The 19434-nt window shown below is 29.9% G+C and overlaps 3 protein-coding genes across 4 annotated transcripts in view; 1 reads left to right on the forward strand and 2 right to left on the reverse strand.

The window, feature by feature from the left end:
- LOC133327281 (focal adhesion kinase 1) overlaps positions 1–19434 on the forward strand; it is a 71758-nt gene that overhangs the window by 21689 nt on the left and 30635 nt on the right. The gene's annotated exons all lie outside the window — the stretch shown is intronic.
- LOC133327262 (exostosin-2) lies at positions 804–3060 on the reverse strand. Its single transcript, XM_061535819.1, has 3 exons — positions 1596–3060; positions 1372–1531; positions 804–1305 (listed from the first exon to the last, which is right to left on the reverse strand). Exons 1-3 carry the CDS (start codon positions 3052–3054, stop codon positions 804–806), a joined length of 2121 nt encoding a protein of 706 aa, XP_061391803.1. The 5' UTR covers positions 3055–3060.
- The window catches only part of LOC133327300 (serine/threonine-protein kinase MARK2), a 39791-nt gene continuing 30583 nt past the window's right edge, over positions 10227–19434 (reverse strand). For both annotated transcript variants that reach the window (XM_061535861.1, XM_061535860.1), the window contains 3 exons: positions 11015–11167; positions 10821–10939; positions 10227–10370 (listed from right to left, as the gene is read on the reverse strand). In XM_061535861.1, coding sequence (XP_061391845.1) covers positions 10312–10370; positions 10821–10939; positions 11015–11167 — 331 coding nt within the window. In that variant the 3' untranslated portion in view covers positions 10227–10311. The remainder of the gene's footprint in view (positions 10371–10820; positions 10940–11014; positions 11168–19434) is intronic.

A 19434-nucleotide genomic window follows, 5' to 3' on the forward strand; every position in this document is an offset into this window, starting at 1 on the left:
AGTATGCTACTCAGCCTTAAACCCTATTACATAATACAGAGGTACGTACCTATGAATGTCCGTATCTCAGGAAGCATGGTCTTTATCAATGTCATCATGGTCCAAGTGTAAACTTTTTAATCTACTTAGTACTTCGAAATTTAATATATGTCCTCTATGTGTAGGTGAACATACAAATAAAATATCGATAAGATTTCGTAATTAAAATAATTTAATTTTCAAAACAGGTAATTCGAATAGCAAGTCCTCGGAGTGGAACAAATCTCGATAGCAAGGCATATAGACAAAAATATCGACGCAACCCACTTATACCCCACGATAGAGAGTCTACTATCCGAAACGACCCGAGTTATACTCGTCTAACGTCTGTCACCTCAGCCAACTGTATAAAGCAATAGGGGTGATACAGCAGCATTGCAAAGTTATAATCAAATATAATCAAATATTTAATAAAATCGCCCTCTAAAATTATCCTGAAGGCCTTCCTAATCAACATTTAATATTAGAATAAACTTCGATAAATTGTTAAGTTCGCATTCTACCAAAACGGAATATCATTACAAAAAAATAAAAAGAAAAATTCATCACATTTTAAGTTGAGTATTAAGTCCAATGGAATGAATTTTATTCGATTATATGTTAATCATTATATTATATGTATTAAATTACAACTAAAAACAAACAACTACAACTAATTTAAGCTTAAAATTAAAAAAAAATGTGTCCACTAATAATATGTATTTTCGTTTCTTTGGCTTTTCTTAAACACCATCTTCTATTTCTCTCTTTTAGGACCACTTGTCTTAAAGTGTTCCCATGTCACTGAAACGTTTCAATTTCTCAGGGAAATTATCCTTAAACAATACCGGATCAGCACGAAACTCCACCGTCCTCAATGGCATACGACCATAAATATGTGTAAATTCATCGATGCAACGTGATCGTTCACGCATATGATTTAAATCAGCCGAAAGCATTTCATTATTTGCACATTCGGGGCATTTGAATTTTTTGCGTGGCGTAACTTTTATGGGTGGTTTATTTGTGACATTGGCCACAAGGAAATTCATAGCAATATCTTCACAATTCATACGGCCGTCGACAATATCTTTAATGACTTCAGGCATACGATAGGTGTACATATGGCTCCAGTATTTGTGATGGAAGGCGGCCCCCGTCAACACCATAGATATTTGATTTGTCCATTCCGATTCGTAACGCCAATGGGAGGTCATGTTTTCCCAAACATGTAGGCGGCTGGGGAAGCCAACAATGCGATCGGGAAATTCGCGCCATACTTCGTAGCTATAAAAAAATAAAGACTTTATTTTTTTTTTAAATCTAAAGAGAAACGGATTTAATTTTAATTACCCAAATTCCACTTCATCTTCGGTAAGCATATTAATGTCATCATCAATGGTTAGAATGGCCTCAGTTTCAATATCCTTATAGGGATAGAAACGATTCGATAACCGATTGTTGCTGGTCTGTATTACTTTTATGGGGCGGGATATGGCTGGGAAGCTGGATACTGCAAAGGAGTATTATATTATTATTCATATGGAAATTTTTAATATTTTCACAAATTTACTTACATAGAGGCGGAGCTTTCTGCTGATTATTCCACACCACCAATATGGCATGCAGTGATGGCACCACGGACAATTTTTCAATTAATAAAAATAAACTCTCCACCCGGTCATAGGTCAAAATGACCGCAGTAAAACCATCCGAGCGACTGACAACCCGTGACAAGAACAATGGATTCAAGGCTACACCATTTGAACTATCCACAAAATTCCAATGTTTTTTATTACGTTCCATATGTGGAAACATACGACATTGTATATACTCCAAAGTGGTCAATGTCAGGGTTCGTATACTATTAAAATAATTTTCATATAATCTGCGACCCTGTTGCTTCATTTCCTCTGTCTTTTCGGCGGATATACTTTTCAGCGTATCCAAAACCAAATGGATATCGGCTTCACGTATTCTCACCGAGGCCAATGACCAATCGATGACATCTTCAAAGGGCAAAATATAGCTATCCACAGCAATGACCGGTATACAGTTGAATGCCAACATTTCCAAAAGATCTGGATTACCTAGCCGCAAACTAGGACCCAAAAGACAAAAGGTTCCCTTCAGCAAAACACTGGGATATGAGATCTCATGGCCACTGTCCCCCGCCAAACATCTTGTTTTCCGCGATGGCTTGCTATTACACTGCTGCAACAGTAAAATATCCTTGGAATTCTCCTCGGCCAAACCTTGCAGAATCCACATCATTTTGGGTAAAATATTCAATTGGGCCACAAGCAACAGATAATCCGCCGAACCACCACTATACACTGTGGTAACTGGATGTTTACGCAGCAGTGGACTCCATACCGGTATTGATATATCAAAACCATGCCGATAAGACCATGAATCGAAACCACCACCAGCAATCATGGCATGATCCGTATTAACATCCAGCGCCGTATTGAATGTGGGATACACACCCGGCAACATGTTGAACAACAAATGATTCCGTCCATCATCCCAGTAATTCAACGAAGCCAGAGCACGATTTACCAAATCCAAATTAATGTTATTTTGATTAATCAAATCAATGCTGGGCACAAACAGGCAAGCCTCATTGGGATTTGTTGTATAGTAGGGGCTCTTGACAATTGTTTCCAAAATCTGATAGAATTCCTGTGTCAAGGGTGCCGCTTCCACTCCACTATTGGCATCGATATATTCTTGCAGGGGATATACATACACAGTTATATGGTCATGGCCACATCTGTATGGATCCATGCACGTCCATATTGTACAATTATCACGTCGCGGCCTTGAACGATCAATGGACTCTGTCAGGCGTACCTCTGCAATTTCATTCAGATCCAGCGATATGCGATTAAAATTATCTTCACCATGCAATCGATGCGCCTTATAAAAGGCATTGTACAGGGTAATGCCTGTCAACACCAATGTCGACAACAACAACACCACGTAGATATTTTGTTGGCACTCATTGCGTATGAGCGCAAATTTATTCAGCATTCTGTTGCCGGAAGATTAACCGCGTTTTCTGTGGGTTGTCTTATCACCAAAAAAAAACTATTTGATATGTTTTTACACCATGATTTGGATGATAACAAATTGCTGTGGTTGTTGTTATTACCAGCGACTGAAGAAAAATCGAAAAACGTTCCACCTGCGAATGAAGAAGATCAAACGGCCGATAAAGAAGAAGTCAAAGTGGTATAACCGAAAATTTACGAATGAGGTGGGATAGAGACTAAATGAGAACCGAATTGTTTACGAATGAGGTGGGATGGAGCATAGCTGAGAACACACACATATACTCACACATACAGAGAAACGAAAGACGATGTGGCCAGAGAGAGAGAGAGAGAGATACAAACAAAGGCGGTTAAAAAACAACTAAACACTGTCCTTATCTGAGAGAGAAGTAGCGGACAAAATTATTTTTCACTTTTATATTAAATATAATTTAAATAAATAATTAGTTATTTATATTTATTAGATATAAATTAAAAATATTTTAAAGAGACCGTTACTTTTTCTGACAATCTGGCAACATTCCATGAAGTATGTTAGTTACTCATGTAGACATTACCTTGTGAATGCCTAGTGGTGCTGTCACACAGTAGAGAATGAATGGTATTTCTTCAATGAAAATGTGTGGCAAGTGTCAAAAATGGATTAAAACTGATTTGTTTTTAAAGAAACGTAAAAAAATTATTAGTACCGGGATAATAAACTGCAACAAACCCAAGCTGGAGAAAATTGCAAGAAATAAAAGAAAATATTTTATTCATACCTCTTAAAGCATCATCGTAATAAAAGTACATTTATAATGGATTATCAAATTCAAATTTGAGCTTGGGCGCCATTTTCTTCCATTTTTCAAAGAGGCCTGTTCTTTCTATCAAATGAAAACACATATTTTGGTTAAGTGTGTGCATTGTTTTAAATACCATGAATTAAAAAAATTAAATTTAATTAAATTAAAAACGTGTTCGTCTGGAAGTAGTTACTTTGTTATGGATGAAACAAATATTTAAAGAGTCCCATACACTATACATCAAGCTGTACAGGATTTATGATAGCAGGTGTAATTTTTTGAAACTTTATTAATGTATATATGACACACACGGGGCATGAAGAAAATCCAAATCAAGATCTATTAATAACGTCAACCAGGTAGCAATTGAAATCAGAAAACAGCTGTTTTTTCTCAAGTCTAATGTCAAAAATTTCGACTTTGTTTAAATTTTCATAATGGAAGTCAATTCACAATAATGCATTTTGACAGAAAACTTGAGTGGCACAGATATACAGCTGGTCTCCTTGGGATATCTTATTTATAGGTCATGATCCAAATAGTTTTGAAAATGGAATGCTATCAATCAAGTGAATTTTATTCATTTTAATAGTTGTCAATAAATTGCGACGAAATAAAAAATAATTGAATTTTCGATTAAAATTTTTGGGAAAACCCTATTTTTTGGATTAATTTTGGATTATTGCCATGACTGCTTGATGTATAGTATATAGGGCCCATAATTGTATTCCCTATTGGATTTTATGAACAACTCATAACCTTTCATTATTTTTTCTCGTTTTTGGTTATTGTGAAATAAACACAATCAATTGTTGTGTAAGTTGTCATTAAAAACTGATTGTGGTCTCACAATCACCTTTACTATAGATACGATTAATTTATACGCATATCATACAATAAACGTCAAATTAATCATGGCATTTGAAGCATGTGTGTGTAAACCAGGCATGCTTATCCACATACGCTACCGTAACTGAGGGTCGATGGGTAAACACATGTTCCCTTTTGCCTCTTAACGTCAGTCGTTTTTAATTTTGAATTCTCAGTTACGCTCGCACACACTTGCTCTCAATTTAGTTTTTCCCAACACTGGTGTAAACCTACTTTAATTCCGTTATTATGGTTAAGAAAATAAGGAAATGAGAACCATGTTACTCTCATTTTTTATTATCTATCTCTTTAAACAAATTTATTTCATAAAAAAATGCAATTTGTTCCATTGTGTGTAACCCACTTTACAATTGTAACATATTATGAATGTCATAGGGTAACATGGCCACACATTAAATTAGTTAAGACAAAATCATTTCAAAAATGGTAGATTTTTTGATAAAAAAAAATCGTCTGAGACTACTTCACTTAATGAGATCTGAATAAATTAAAGTGATTTAAGAAATTCATGATATGTTCACACAACTGTTGCACAAAAAATATTTGACAGAAGAAGCCACTACCTACATAGTTGTTTTTATTTTTTATTCACCTCAAGCTGGAATTTAGGTTTTTTTTTTTTAAATTTGGAATTGAAATTAAAACTTACCTCTCTTTTCATGTTTCAAAATCCTTGTCAACCAAACATAAAACCACATCGAATCTTGATTACATTCATTAATGATGTTTTTTCTTGTTTTATTTATTTTAAATGTGAATATGTAATGAAGAATACAGATGTTTTGAATAGTTTTTTTTATTGTTTTTCGTTAAATTTTCTGTAGATGTTGTTGCGGGATTTGCGCATCTTATGGGAGTTTTCTGGTTTGTCCTTTTATATTTGAGTTTCCTTTAGAGAGATTTTTTCTAAGGTTGTGGGCCTTATTTGTTTTATATATATTTTTTGTAGGAATTCAATGAAATGCAGGTAAGGTTTCATTTTTGTTGTTTGTGGTTTGGTTTTCTTTTTCACAGAATGTGCTTAACTATTTCGTAATTGTTTTTTATTTTTTGTTACTAATTATTACAAATGTAATGTTTTTATTGTATTTATATGTGTTTGTGGTGTGAGTATGTTGAGTATTTGATCATCGTTTTTTTTTTTTTTTTTGTAAATTCTTAATCGTATATTTCTTCTTCTTTTGTTTGGGAGTTGTTATTCGAAGTTCTAAGGGTTTTGGAGACAATTGGTATGTTCCCGTACTGCAAGAATCTACAAGTTTTTACTACGATAACGAATTTTCCTTTATGATATCGAAGAAAATAGTAAAATCGAGTAGATTCTTGCAGTACGGGATCAGACCAAATGTTTATATATATGCAAAATTAATTATTTTGATTTAATTTTTATATTCTTAAAATAAATATGTCAAAATAATGTTTACTGCATATATGTAAACATTTTATCCGTTTTCTATCGTTATTTATTTAACAGCTATATACGTTTCATATGTAACAGTTCTGTTTCTTTATGATACACTTTGGGAGAAATTCAAGGGAGCAGATTAAAATGTTTGATTAGATTTTATTTAAGAAAAAACTACACAAGTCCATTATAACTTTTTTTAATATCTTGGTTTATATTTATCGAAGTAAAAGCATTCACAATGAAATAGAATAAGAACCCTTGTAAAAAAAAACGAAATGAAAAATCAAACGAAAAATAATTAAATAAACAAAAATTATATCATTTATAGATATAAACGGTTTATTGTTTTGATTTTTGATGTACAGTTTTAAAAAATATATTTTATTATCAGAAGAAATAAAATGCAGAAAACTGTCGATTTTTGCGTTTTATTGAAATAAAAGTGCGTTCGAGTGAATTTTGTAAATCTGCGAAATCTATTCGATCTCATATGTCAATTCCATAGCGTATATGCCAAATATAATCCACTGAATTTGTGAACATGATAAAGGTGAGGTATAGGCAATGAAATTTACGTTTGAGATCGAGTGGATTTAGTAGTGTCTAAACGCGCTATGAATTAAATATAAGTATCGGCATGTATGGGCTACACAAAAATTATCTTGTGTAAACGCCATTTAAAGTGGAGTAAAAACTATTGGTATGTTCCCGTATTACAAGAATCTACTAATTTTTACAATCTTTTTTTGATATTTGGTCTGTTCCAGTACTTTTTAATAGTAAAGCTAGTACAAAAAAAAAAAAATTAAAACAAGGGAAACATACTTCAACATAATAGTCAATCAGAAGCAGAGTAAAAAGTTTACAAAGAGAAAGCCATTTTGTTTTGGTATTCAATGTTTTACCAGTTTTGTCGGTTCAGGAACGGTTTTCGAGTAAAAACTTGTAAAACAAGGAGATTCTTTTAGGTTCTGAAACGGAACTATTATAGAGGAAAAATTATTGTCGGAGTAAAAACTAGTAGATTCTTTCAGTACGGGAACAGACCATATGTAAAGTTGTATTTTTTTTGACTGATAAAATTTAACCATTTAAACAGACTATTTTGATTTGATTATTTTTTAACCTTTACGCTTTTTATTTAAATAGTTTCGATGTAAATTATAGCCCTAATCTGCTGTATTTAGCTAAGCCTTTTAATAAGGTCGTCCAGAGACACCAGCTGGCTATCAACTGCTTCATAAGTTTGCTGTCAAAATCCATTATTGTGAATTGATTTCCATTATGAAAACGTAAAAAACGTTTAGATTTTTGACATTGGACTTGGAAACAGCTGACTTTCGCTTGCTAGGTAGTCCTTTTAGAGCAGCTGATATCTTGATTAACTCTCAAAGTGCGTAAATTCTACTTGAATTCGATGTGCAATGTTGCCAACCATGTGAAATATTATAAGGAAAATTTGACAGAGGGTCGAGACAAAAGCAAAGTTTTTTTGTTTTGATACATCATCTAATTGGTGATTTTATTTGTCCAAGGCCTATTAATAAGGTCATCCGCGAAGATCAGCTGTCAGTCAAAATTGACTTTGACATTATAAAAACGTAAACGAATTCAAAGTATGCCAGCTGAGTGACCTTATTAATTAATCTTGATATAATTCTCATAAAATTTGTACATTATTAGGGTACACAAGATGCGAAACAAACACTTATTAGGGATGCCATATTGATCGGTTGAATTTATTCTCGAAATATATCATTTCCGAGGGAATATGCCAAATCGTGTAATGAAATGTTTAAACCAGAATGTAAAGATGTGTTTAGACTATACCTGTCTTCGTATTGTGCATAAAATTGATTACAAATTAAATCGATTTTATTTCAATTTGCTATACAAAATAAAATTCAATTATCCCGAAATCATTTTGCATAATCGAGATAATTTCAATACAACACTGTAAAATACATTAACCTTTCTAAAAGTAACAAAAGGTTAAAGTGTTTTATTGTTTACTTTAATATTCAAAATCACTTAAAATTCAAAATAGTTTGTCAAGGAAAAGAATGACAGCAAGGAAAAGAATGAAATAATGAAATTTTTTAATAAATATGTGTATGTATCAGCTGATTGAATTTAAATCATTTCAGCTGTGATTTAGCAATTCGATTTAGAATGCATAGTCTAAACGTGACTTAATTCAATACACCTGTGTGCCATTGGACATTATTTATATTTTCTACTTAATCTTTTTCTCTAACTCACATTTTAAAACAAATAAAAATAAATTTCAAAAAAATGTTTTGTTCCTTTGTCGTTTGATTTTTTTGTTGTCAATAAGGGTATTGTATATTTTGTTGTTGTTGTTGCTATTTTTTTGTCTGGTTTTATTTTCGTTTTCAAATAACAATTGATATTTTTGTATGAAGTAGGGGGTTTTTCTTGTCAAACGTGTGTCTTATGGTAGGTTTAGAATGTGTGTTTTGTTTTTTTAAATGATTTTTTATTTTGTTTTTGATTGTTTCAATAAAAAATGTTTATATTTTGTTTGTTTGTTGTTGTTACTGTTTGTGCTTTAGAGTTTTGTTTTTGTATTTTAAATTAATTGTATTTTGTTTATATAGAATAAATTTTAGATTTGTTTTGTTGATTTCTTAAAATGTAACACGGGGGAGAATTCTATTGTTTTTTTTTTTTTTTTTGGATAGAAGAGAGTGTGTATGTGTTTGTATATATATTTTTTTTAAATATTTTTTGTTTTCTTTATGCATTTATTAAAATCTGCACATACATTTTTCATACATAATACAATAATATATGTAGTTTATATGTCTGTGTGTGTATGTATTTTTATGTTATGTCTGTATTTTAGTATGTGTGTGTTTATGTATTTTTATTTATGTATATATATAATAATATTATATAATTTAACAAATTTGATTGCAATTTTCTACATATGTATGAAGAATGAATGTGTGTTGGTGTGTGTGAGAGAGAGGTATTGATAAGTGTGCGTGTCTAAAGGAGAATGGTGGGTCTTCTGTAAAGGAAGGAAAGTAGTGAGGATTGGGATTATGGATGCTTGAATGATGCTAAACTAGGATTTTTATGTGGGCTACACAACAACGGACATTGCATAATTGGAAAATAAATCACAAAATTAAGACCAATACACACTAGCAATTTAAAATGGCAGTTTTCCATGATAATTTGTAAACACAAACGATCACACTGTCAAAGAAACAAATTTTAGACAGAACTGCCATTAAAAAACTGATAGTGTGTAGACACCTTTACAATATATACGATTAATATTTACGCATATTGCAGTGATAATCTAGATATATTTGACATATATTACATCATACAATAAACGTCAAATTAATCATGATATTTGAAGTGTGTGTAAACGTATTTTAAATCAGTCTTGGACTTAATTCTATCAATAATAAGTTACCGAAACCTAAAATCTGTTACTATGGTTAAGAGAATAAGGAAATGAGAACCATGTTACTCTGATTTCTTTATTCTCTAGCTCTGTAAAACAATTTAATTTCATAAAAAAAATTCAATTTGTTCCATTGTGTGTAGCCCACTTTACAATTGAAACATATGATGAATTTCTTAGGGTAACATGGCCACACATCAAATTAGTTAAGACAAAATCATTTTAAAAATGCCAGATTTTTCGATTAAAAATCGTCTGAGACTACTTCATTTCATGAGATCTGAACTAAACTAAAGTGATTTAAGAAATTCATGATATGTTTACACAACTGTTGCACAAAAAACAAAAATCCTAGTTTTCTTTAGAATATGAAATAATTGTTATGATTTTTTTGAAATGAATGAATATGAGTGTGTGGGTGTTTTTTGTGTGTATGTTTAGTAGATTTGTGTTTTTTATTTATCGATTTACTTAGATCCATATTTCTATTTCTTTCATCTTAATTTTATGGGGTTTTTTTCTTTCGCGGGGATAATCAACTGGGGACTTTTCTATTCTCACAAGAATTTCTTCGGGGGATAATCTCCATCATGTTCCTTTTTATTGTTGTTGTTGTTGTTGGTTGATGTTACGGTTTTCATTTTTATTTCATACGGTAGTAGAATCGTGTATTTTATTTAGAGTTTCTCCCTTCTCCTGACAGAATCACAGTCGTAGATCGAACGCAATACGTGAAGCGATATTTTTAAAGCCTATACTAGTACCTGTATATAAGGAAGAGAGAGTGGAAAACAAATTGTGAGAACATAGTTACATTAAATATTTCAATCATGATCTATTAATAAGGTCACCCAATCGAAATCGGAAAACAGCTGTTTTTTTTGTTTTTTACGTTTGTTTTGTTTATGGTATGGAAGTCAATTCACAATAGTGCAGCAAAATTGAGTGGCTGCTGATATCCAGCTGGTCTCCCTGGGTGACCTTATCTATAGGCCTTGATCTATTAATAAGGTCACCCAGTTAGCAATCGAAATCGGAAAACAGCTATTTTTTTCTCAAGTCTATCGTCAACAATTTGGACGACTTTGTTTACGTTTTCATAATGAAAGTCAATTCACAATAATGAATTTTGACAGCAAAATTGGCAGCTGATATCCAGCTGTTCTCCCTGGATGACCTTATTTATAGGCCTTTGTTTCCAATCGTATTCTTACCAGAAATGCGTTTAAAACGAACTCCATTCAGAGACAAACGTGGAAGTTTACAAACTTCAATTTCCCATTGTACCAATGAATCGGTATTTGGATCTCCATGAACACACCATAAAACGAACCTTTTAAAAAATAGAAGTATACAAAATTTTAATTTAAAATTATTGAAATTTTTTTTAAAAATTTTAAACCCCTACCTTTCACGTTGTTCATAGTCACAGTTATTTTGATCGAGCACTTCTCTAATCTTTTGCATTATTTGATCTGGCATCAAAGGTGAGGTTGTTTTCATTGACCACGTAAAACGCAATACCCGGGGCTTAGCGGATTCTTCGGTATTAGAGTTGCTGCTATAATATTTTCAAAGAAAAAAAATATGTTTGCGAAAAAAACAAATTCAAATAAATTACACGATGAGGTTGAGGTTCGGTAGCTGTTTAATTGGATTTTTAATATATATTTTTCATTTAGAGAAAGTTTTTTTGTCCACACTGCCTGATAATAATTAATTATTTTACTGTTGTAAATATATGTATTATATTATATATACACCTATGTTTATATTAAGTTGATTTATTAAAATAGTCAATAAATCAAGTAGTTAATCATGCTAGTATAAACATAGTTTTGTGGAGATTATAAACAATTTAATGTTATGAATTGCTGTTATTATGTGTGTGTGTTGGTGTATGTGTGCGTAATTGTGTGTAAATAAAGCAAATTTGGTGAAAAAGTGTTAATTTTTTTGTCATGCACAGAGTTGCTCTAAATTTCGACCACAAATGAACATGTGAATAAACCGCAAATAAGGCAAATTTTAAATAGATTTACACTAAAACATTTATTTCCTACATCATGATATATTTTTCATGATTAATCATACACAAATATATCATCTCGATTTATTTTAAATTATGTTGTGAATCACGGAGCAAATAAAATATAACCCTGGTTTTGTGCAAAAAAAAGCAGTTGCTTATTATTAAATGTCAAATTAAAATGGAATATCAGAGTCCTAATTTAGTTTTGACGCCGTTCTCCATTATTTATTTAAATTTTTTAAATGAACATTAATGTATTCCATTGTGTGTGTATATGTCAACAATCAACAGCTGAATGGCATATGTTCATCATCTGAAGGCATGTATAAACGGTGAGGTTGTATATCTGGATTCTGTTAATCGACTTGATTTTAAAGCGTATTTTTAAGCCACTCTATTTCAAAAGTCAATTCCATAGCAACATTGACAATCTACTCTAATTTTCAATACGTAATATAAGGACCCATTTACATCGGATACATTGCTTATTAAAGTTGTTTATAATTAAATTATTTAATATAAGGGCCCCTTTACACCAGATGTATTGCTTATTATTAAATGTCAAATTATAATGTAATATCTGAGTCCTTTTTTTGTTCTGACGCCGTTCTTCATTATTCATTTAAAATTTTCAAATTATTTTATGCGACTCCCTCTCAAATTGAAAGGATTTTATTCGACGTCAAGGAATTTTAAATCGAATGAATTGGCATACGTAATTATTAAACAATGTTCACATAATACCCCAAATTCATTCCCATTAAACAATTAATTTTTTTTATTAGGAACATATAGAAATATTTTATAATAGGCATACGTACATTTTATAATAGGTACCTACTACAAATGGTATGTCAAATAGTAAGCGGGGAAAACAGCTGTTATTTCCTTGTTATATGTCAAGAATTTGGACGTTAGGAGGGCAGTTCGGAAAGTTCTTAGCCTAGCACAGAAAGTGCGGTATAAACAGAAACAAGTTATGCTTTTTGGAAAGTTCCAATTTTGTTTCGACCTGGCAACTCTTTCCTCTAGAAACAGGTGTTCAAAAAAGACACATCCGCAATTCTTTTACAATGAAAACAGGCATTTCTAATTTTTCCATTGTAAAAAATGCGGATGCGTCTTTTTTGAACAACTGTTTCTATATGAAGGAGCTGCCAGATCAAAACAAAATTTAACATTTGTTAATAAATCTTTCATATAGAAAAATGTTTTAAACATGTCTAAAAAAAGACACATCCGCAATTCTTTTAATTCTTCCATTGTAAAAAATGCGGATGCGTCTTTTTTGAACACCTGTTTATATATGAAGGAGCTGCCAGATCGAAACAATATTTAACATATGTTCATAACAGATATGGAAGTTCCACAACACTTAACATTTTTGTGTTTATACCGCGCTTTCAGTGCTAGGCTAAGAACTTTCCGAACTGCCCTCGTATTTCGTTATTTTCTTGTGAGTCAATTCATTATAATGTATTTACTTAATAGGCCTGGTAAAATAAAACCTCTCACGAAAGTGTAGGTTTCATAAGGTCACCCAACAAGCGAAAGTCAGCAGTTTTGTCTCAAATTTAATGTCAAAAATTTGGAAATTGTTTATGTTTTAATAATCGAAATCAATTCATAATGGATTTTGACAATAAACTTGAGAATCAGCTGATATGTAGCTGACAGCAAACTCAAAATGAAGGTAATCTTCATGATCTCCTGAATGACAATATTATTAAGAGGCCTTGGTCAAATAAAACCTCTCACGAAAGTATAGATAAGGTGAGTACACACTATTAGTTTGAACTGACAGTTTTTATATCAATTACTGATAGTGCAACAACCATGAATCAATTTATTTTAATAAGTTCACCAACTAGCGAAAGTCAGCTGTTCTTTTCTCAAGTCTAAGGTCAAAATTTTTGACTTTAATTACGTTTTCTAATGTCTAAAGATTTATATTTTGACTTTGTTTATGTTTTCATAATGTAAAGTTTATTCACAATAATGGATTATGACAGCAAATTTGAGAAGCAGCAGTTATGCAGCTGATCTTCCTGTATGACCTTTTTAATAGGCCTTGATTAAATAAAACCTTTCACGAAAATTTTGATAAATTAAAGACGGGTACACACTCTTAGTTGGGACTAAGTTTTTTTATTATAGATTACTGACAATGAATTATTGTGAATTAAATCAAGCGAAAGTCAGCTGTTTTTTTAAGTTAATATCAAAAATTTTGACTTTGTTTACGTTTTCATAATGTAAAGTTAATTCACAATAAAGAATTTTGACAGCAAACATGAGAGGCAGCAGATATGCAGCTGATCTTCCTGGATGACATTTTTATTAGGCCTTGGTTAAATAAACCCTCTCTCACGAAATTGTTGATAAATTAAAGGCGGGTACACACTCTTAGTTGGGATTAAATTTTTTTTGTTTTTCTCAAGGCTAATATCAAAAATTTTGACTTTGTTAACGTTTTCATAATGTAAAGTTAATTGGCTGTAAACTTAAGAAGAAGCTGATATGCAGCTAATCTCACTGGAACATGTTTTTAATAGGCCTTGGTTAAATAAAACATCTCACGAAAGTGTTGATAAATTAAAGGCGGGTACACACTTGGTCTGTTCCCGTACTGCAAGAATCTACTCCATTTTACTATTTTCTTCGATATCATAAAGGAAAAGTGTTATCGGAGTAAAAAATAGTAGATTATTGCAGTACGGGAACATACCAACTATTAATGCTTCTCAAATTTGCTGGATGATGACAGCAAATTAGAGAAGCAGCTGATCTCTCCCTGGATGACGTTTTAAATAGGCCTTGGTTAAATAAAACCTCTCACGAAAGTGTTGATAAATTAAAGGCAAGTACACACTATTAGTTTTTGCTGAAATTTTTTTTCGTCGATTACTGTCCTCACAATAATAAATATTATGGTGAACATGATCTGTCACATACGAAAATAAATGCAAATATTTAACTGTTATTGAGAGGCGAATATTTAGAACAACTCTATGTGTTGAAGTATAAACAAATTAAAAATATAAACCAAAATAAAGCTAAATTAAATTTTAAAGCATATATTTATGAGTGTTTATATTATGGTTATATATATTTACAACAGTTTCAGTTATTTAGGCATACAGAATAAGTTTTAGTTTTTTTAACCACCAAAAAAAGAGAACATATTTTTTTGTTTTAATTTTTTTGTATATATTTTCCATTTATTATTTTCAATTGTTTCTTGTTTATTGTTTAGTGGGTGTGTGTGAGTGAGTTATTAATTATTCAAGTTATGCTTGTATGTTAGATTAAGTTTTTTTATTTTATTTTTTTAACTTAACTTATTTATGTATGGATTTGTTTTTTTGCTTTGCTTAGCTTTTTTAACAATCGTATGGTTTTTTTTTTTGTTTGTTTTATTTTTCAGTTTGTTTTTTAAACCACACCAAAAAAACATGAGTAGTAATAGCTAGTGATTAGTTATTAACTAATTTATATATTTATAGAAGTTGTTATTTTCAGTGTTGTTTTTTTTCTTTTTTAATTTTTAGTCAAGAGTTGCTGATGTGAAAATGAATGAAGAATGATTATTTTTTTTGTTTATCTCCCCACCCTGACAATTTATTTTTTTATTGTTTATTTATTCTGGTTTCCTCCCTGCTTATCATTTATCGTTGTAGCAAGAGAAGTTTATTTTAGATATACATCATATATAAATCATTGCAAAAACATTTTTTAGACCTTGGAACTAAAAAAAATCTAAAATAAAATAACTCAATAAATTAAAAAAAAAAAAATAATAATTGCTAATTATTTGTATATTAACAATATTTTAATATATATTATTCTGAAATATTTTACATAATTTTTTTCGAATACTAATTTATTTTGCTTTGATTTTTTATAGGTGTGTGTTTTGCGTTTTTTTTTTTTTGTTGTTTTTCAACAATAATCATAACGGTCGTTCTGTTTTAATAAAAGTTTTGCGGCTTCGTGTTTTTTGTATAGGAATAAAATTTATCTATATTTTTTATTTTTTATATTAAAATAAATTATAAACTAATAAAAAAATAGGATGTTTAGTGGTAATTTAAAAAAAAATATAATAGTTCAGCTATAATTAAAAACTATTATAAAATATTTATTTTTTAAATAATTAAATAATTGTTATTATTGTGGTGGTGACCATATATTTGATTGGGGGTTTTTTGGAAGTGTATTTTTTATAATTTAGAAATTTTACATAATTAAAAAAAAGTGGAATAAACTCGTTTTGTTAGCTTTTGTTTTTTATCAGTGCACCATATTTTTACATGTTTTATTGTAAACAAATTTTTTTCTCTATTTTTTTAATACTTCATTAAAATTTTGCATTTGACCACAGCATTATTTTTAATTAATTTCTATTGTTTTTGTTTGTTTTTACACTTAATAACAAAATGGCCCGATTTTTATTAATCATATTACATGAATTTTGCGGGTTTTTTTATAAAACAATTGACTTCTGTCGTACGTAATAGTTAAAGGAGAAACAGCTGTGTAACTTACAAAAACACAACAATTAAGGCGTTTTTACACTGTCTCTTTGTTTACATATGCAACTTGAACTAATCGTGTGAAACATATGGAAATTTCATTGTGTGCCAAACCGATATGTAATTACATATGTATTTTTTTCGAATAGGACACATAATCAGCTGTTGATTTAAAAAAGGTTTGGTTTTGTTTATAGATTATGTGGTATGAAAAATACATATGCAGGTTTAAACGAAAAAATTTTAAAGCCTTTTATACACTGCTAATTTTAACACACATAAGTTCGCGTTTACACTCCCAAATCCACTCGATTTCAAATGTCAATTCCATAGCGTGTATACGTCACCTTAACCATCTTAACAAAACCAGAGGATTATTTTTGACATATACGATATGGAATTGACATTTGAAATCGAGTGGATTTTGTAAATCTAAACGTACTTTAAAGAATTGCATATCGCACATATGTAAAATACATGTTGTGTAAAAGTACCATTACATATTACATCAATTTGTTGTCATTTGACATACGCCAAAATGATAGGAATTTCATGAGTGAATATCAAAAATTGGATGTTATTTACGTTTTAATAATTTCAAGTCAATTCACAAGACTGTATTTTGCCAACGAAATCTATTAATGAGGTCATCTATGCAGACATGCTGGATATCAACTGCTTCCATTATGAAAACGTAAACAAAGTCCAAATTTTTGATAGTAGACTTGAAAAAAAACAGCTGGCTTTCGCTTGCTCGGTGTCCTTATTAATAGATCTTGAAAGCAAACATAAGAAACAGCTGATATTCCTGGGAAATTTTTATTAATAGGCCTTTTATGTGACAGGTGGCAACAAATTACGAAAAAATTTCATTAAAATGTTTGTTGCAATTAACTCCATTAAACCTCCAATGACTGAAAGTGTTTCAAAATATTTGACAGCTGCCACACGAATCTAATAAATGTCTATACATTCACACGATTACCAACTACATGTTTTTTTATTAATGACATATGACACACGTGAGTATTTAAGAAACCATATTAAATGTAACTAAAAATATTTTAAGAATATTAAAGACATTTACAAGAAACTTTTAGTATGTTTGCATTTTACAATGTTGACAATTGGCATACGTTAATATCAAAGGAGCTCCACGTAGGATAATTAAAGGCAATTTTTTTCATAATATATGCTTTAAAAGACAAACATAAGAAAAGTAGAAGATTAAATATTGGCCTTATAAATATTTTGACAATTGTTACACGTAGGTATTCAAGAAACACCCCTTTTCGGGTTGGTATTTTTTTTAGATGTAAACATCTAATTAGTCAAGTATGTGTGAACTCATGATGCAATAATTAGGTGATGTATCAAAACAAAAACCTTTGTTTATGTTTCGACCTTTTTCCTTATAATATTTCACATGGTTGGCAACATTGCACATTAAATTCAAGTAAAAACTATTCATTTTGACAGTTAATAGAGTCATCAGCTTCGCTAAATTGACTACCTATTTAATGTGCCATGATCAATTCCTTAAAAAAAGACATTGGAATCACTCAATTGTGTGAACCTTGCTAATGTAATTTCATGTCGAAAGGCGCTTGGCCACACATCAATTTTATTAATGTCAAAAATCGAAAGAAATAATATTTGCCATGTGTGAGCTTAAGCTGGGTACACCACATTGTTATAATATAGACATGTTATTCATTTTTTAGATCATCAATTGTTTGAGGGTTTTTAAGTCACATTTACATCGAACGTATTTTATGATAAATCATTATTTTATCGTTGTTTAATTTGTCATTTCCATATATGCGAAAATAAATGATTCCTGAAAACATGCTCTGTGAAAATATACGTTTAGATTGTTTTACAAATGATTTGTCAATTGCCACACATTATCATAAAAGGTAGTCATATGTATTAAGCTGGCTACACACGATTGCAAAAATTTTGCCATGACATATATTTTTCTGATTTAAAGAACAAATTTGAAAAAATACTAATATCTAATATCAGATCAATGTTTTATTTCATGAATTTATTTAACGGGTTTGATTATAAAACAATATTGATTTTTTTTTTTTTAATTTCTACATATTTTTGATAGCCATTTTGTTGTCAAGTGTAATTTTAAATGATTTACAGCATTTTTAGCCACAATTTAACAAATAGATTTAAAGCAGCAGCTGCCGGTTTTACACATACACATCAGCTGTTCAGATTAATTGTGTATTTAGCACATAAAAAACAATTTAAGAAATTATGCACGAAATCATCTAAGAACATAATATTTTTGCTATATAATTTGTATATATATATTTTTGTTTTGTTTGTTTGCAATAATAAAAAAGAAGACAAATAAATCACATATATATTTTTTATTTTTAATAATAATATTTGTTTTGTTTTATTTACTTATTGTTTGTTTTCATCATCATATATATAGTATAATTTACAAAACAGTTACAAAGGTGTGTGTGTGGTGAGGAAAGTGTGTGTGTGTGGTATGGAAAAGGGTGTTGGTGTATGTGTGAAAGGTTTTTTTGTTATATAACAGTTATAAATGAGTGGATTTTTTGTTAATACTTAACCAATGAGGTTGTTGGTTTATGTTTTTTTATTGTTTACAAAATGGGGCAAAAACTTTTGTTGTTTTTGTTTAAATTAAAGCATATTTTGGGAACAGTTTTTTTTTTGGAGGGGAAACAAACAATACAAAATTAAGGCTAGATATAATAGTTTTTTCTTCTTCTTTTTCTTTTTTAAATAAAACGTTTAATTTAAATATGGATTTTATTGTTACGTTTTGTTTTTTGCTTTTCTTTCTCTGTGTGAGTTACTATTATTTTTTCTTGCCTTTTTTTTAAACCTAATACCAAAAAAATATATATTTATATAATAATTATAATAATAATAGTATTTAGTAGATGTTTGTAATAGTAGTTAATTGTTGTAATAATAATATAATAATAATTAAATTAAATTTCTACATCATGCTTAATTTTAATATTTAATAACTGTTCTTGTTGTTGCTGTGTTTTGTTTTTTTCTTTTCTTCTTCTTGTTTATGTAGAAATAAAATGGTCACATTGTTTTGTTTTTCATTCTTTACATAATTATTTCATTTTAAATAATTGTTTGATGTTTTTTTGCTAGATTTACAAAGAGAAAACAAATGATTTGAGCGGAAAAAAATACCGAAAATATAATTTATAAAACAACCAGGTCACACTACAAATTACTGTAAAA

The sequence above is a fragment of the Musca vetustissima genome, unplaced genomic scaffold (assembly GCF_032173495.1).
Source record: "Musca vetustissima isolate MV318-11 ecotype Yass unplaced genomic scaffold, APGP_CSIRO_Mvet_v1 utg28967, whole genome shotgun sequence".
Lineage (NCBI taxonomy): Eukaryota > Metazoa > Arthropoda > Insecta > Diptera > Muscidae > Musca > Musca vetustissima.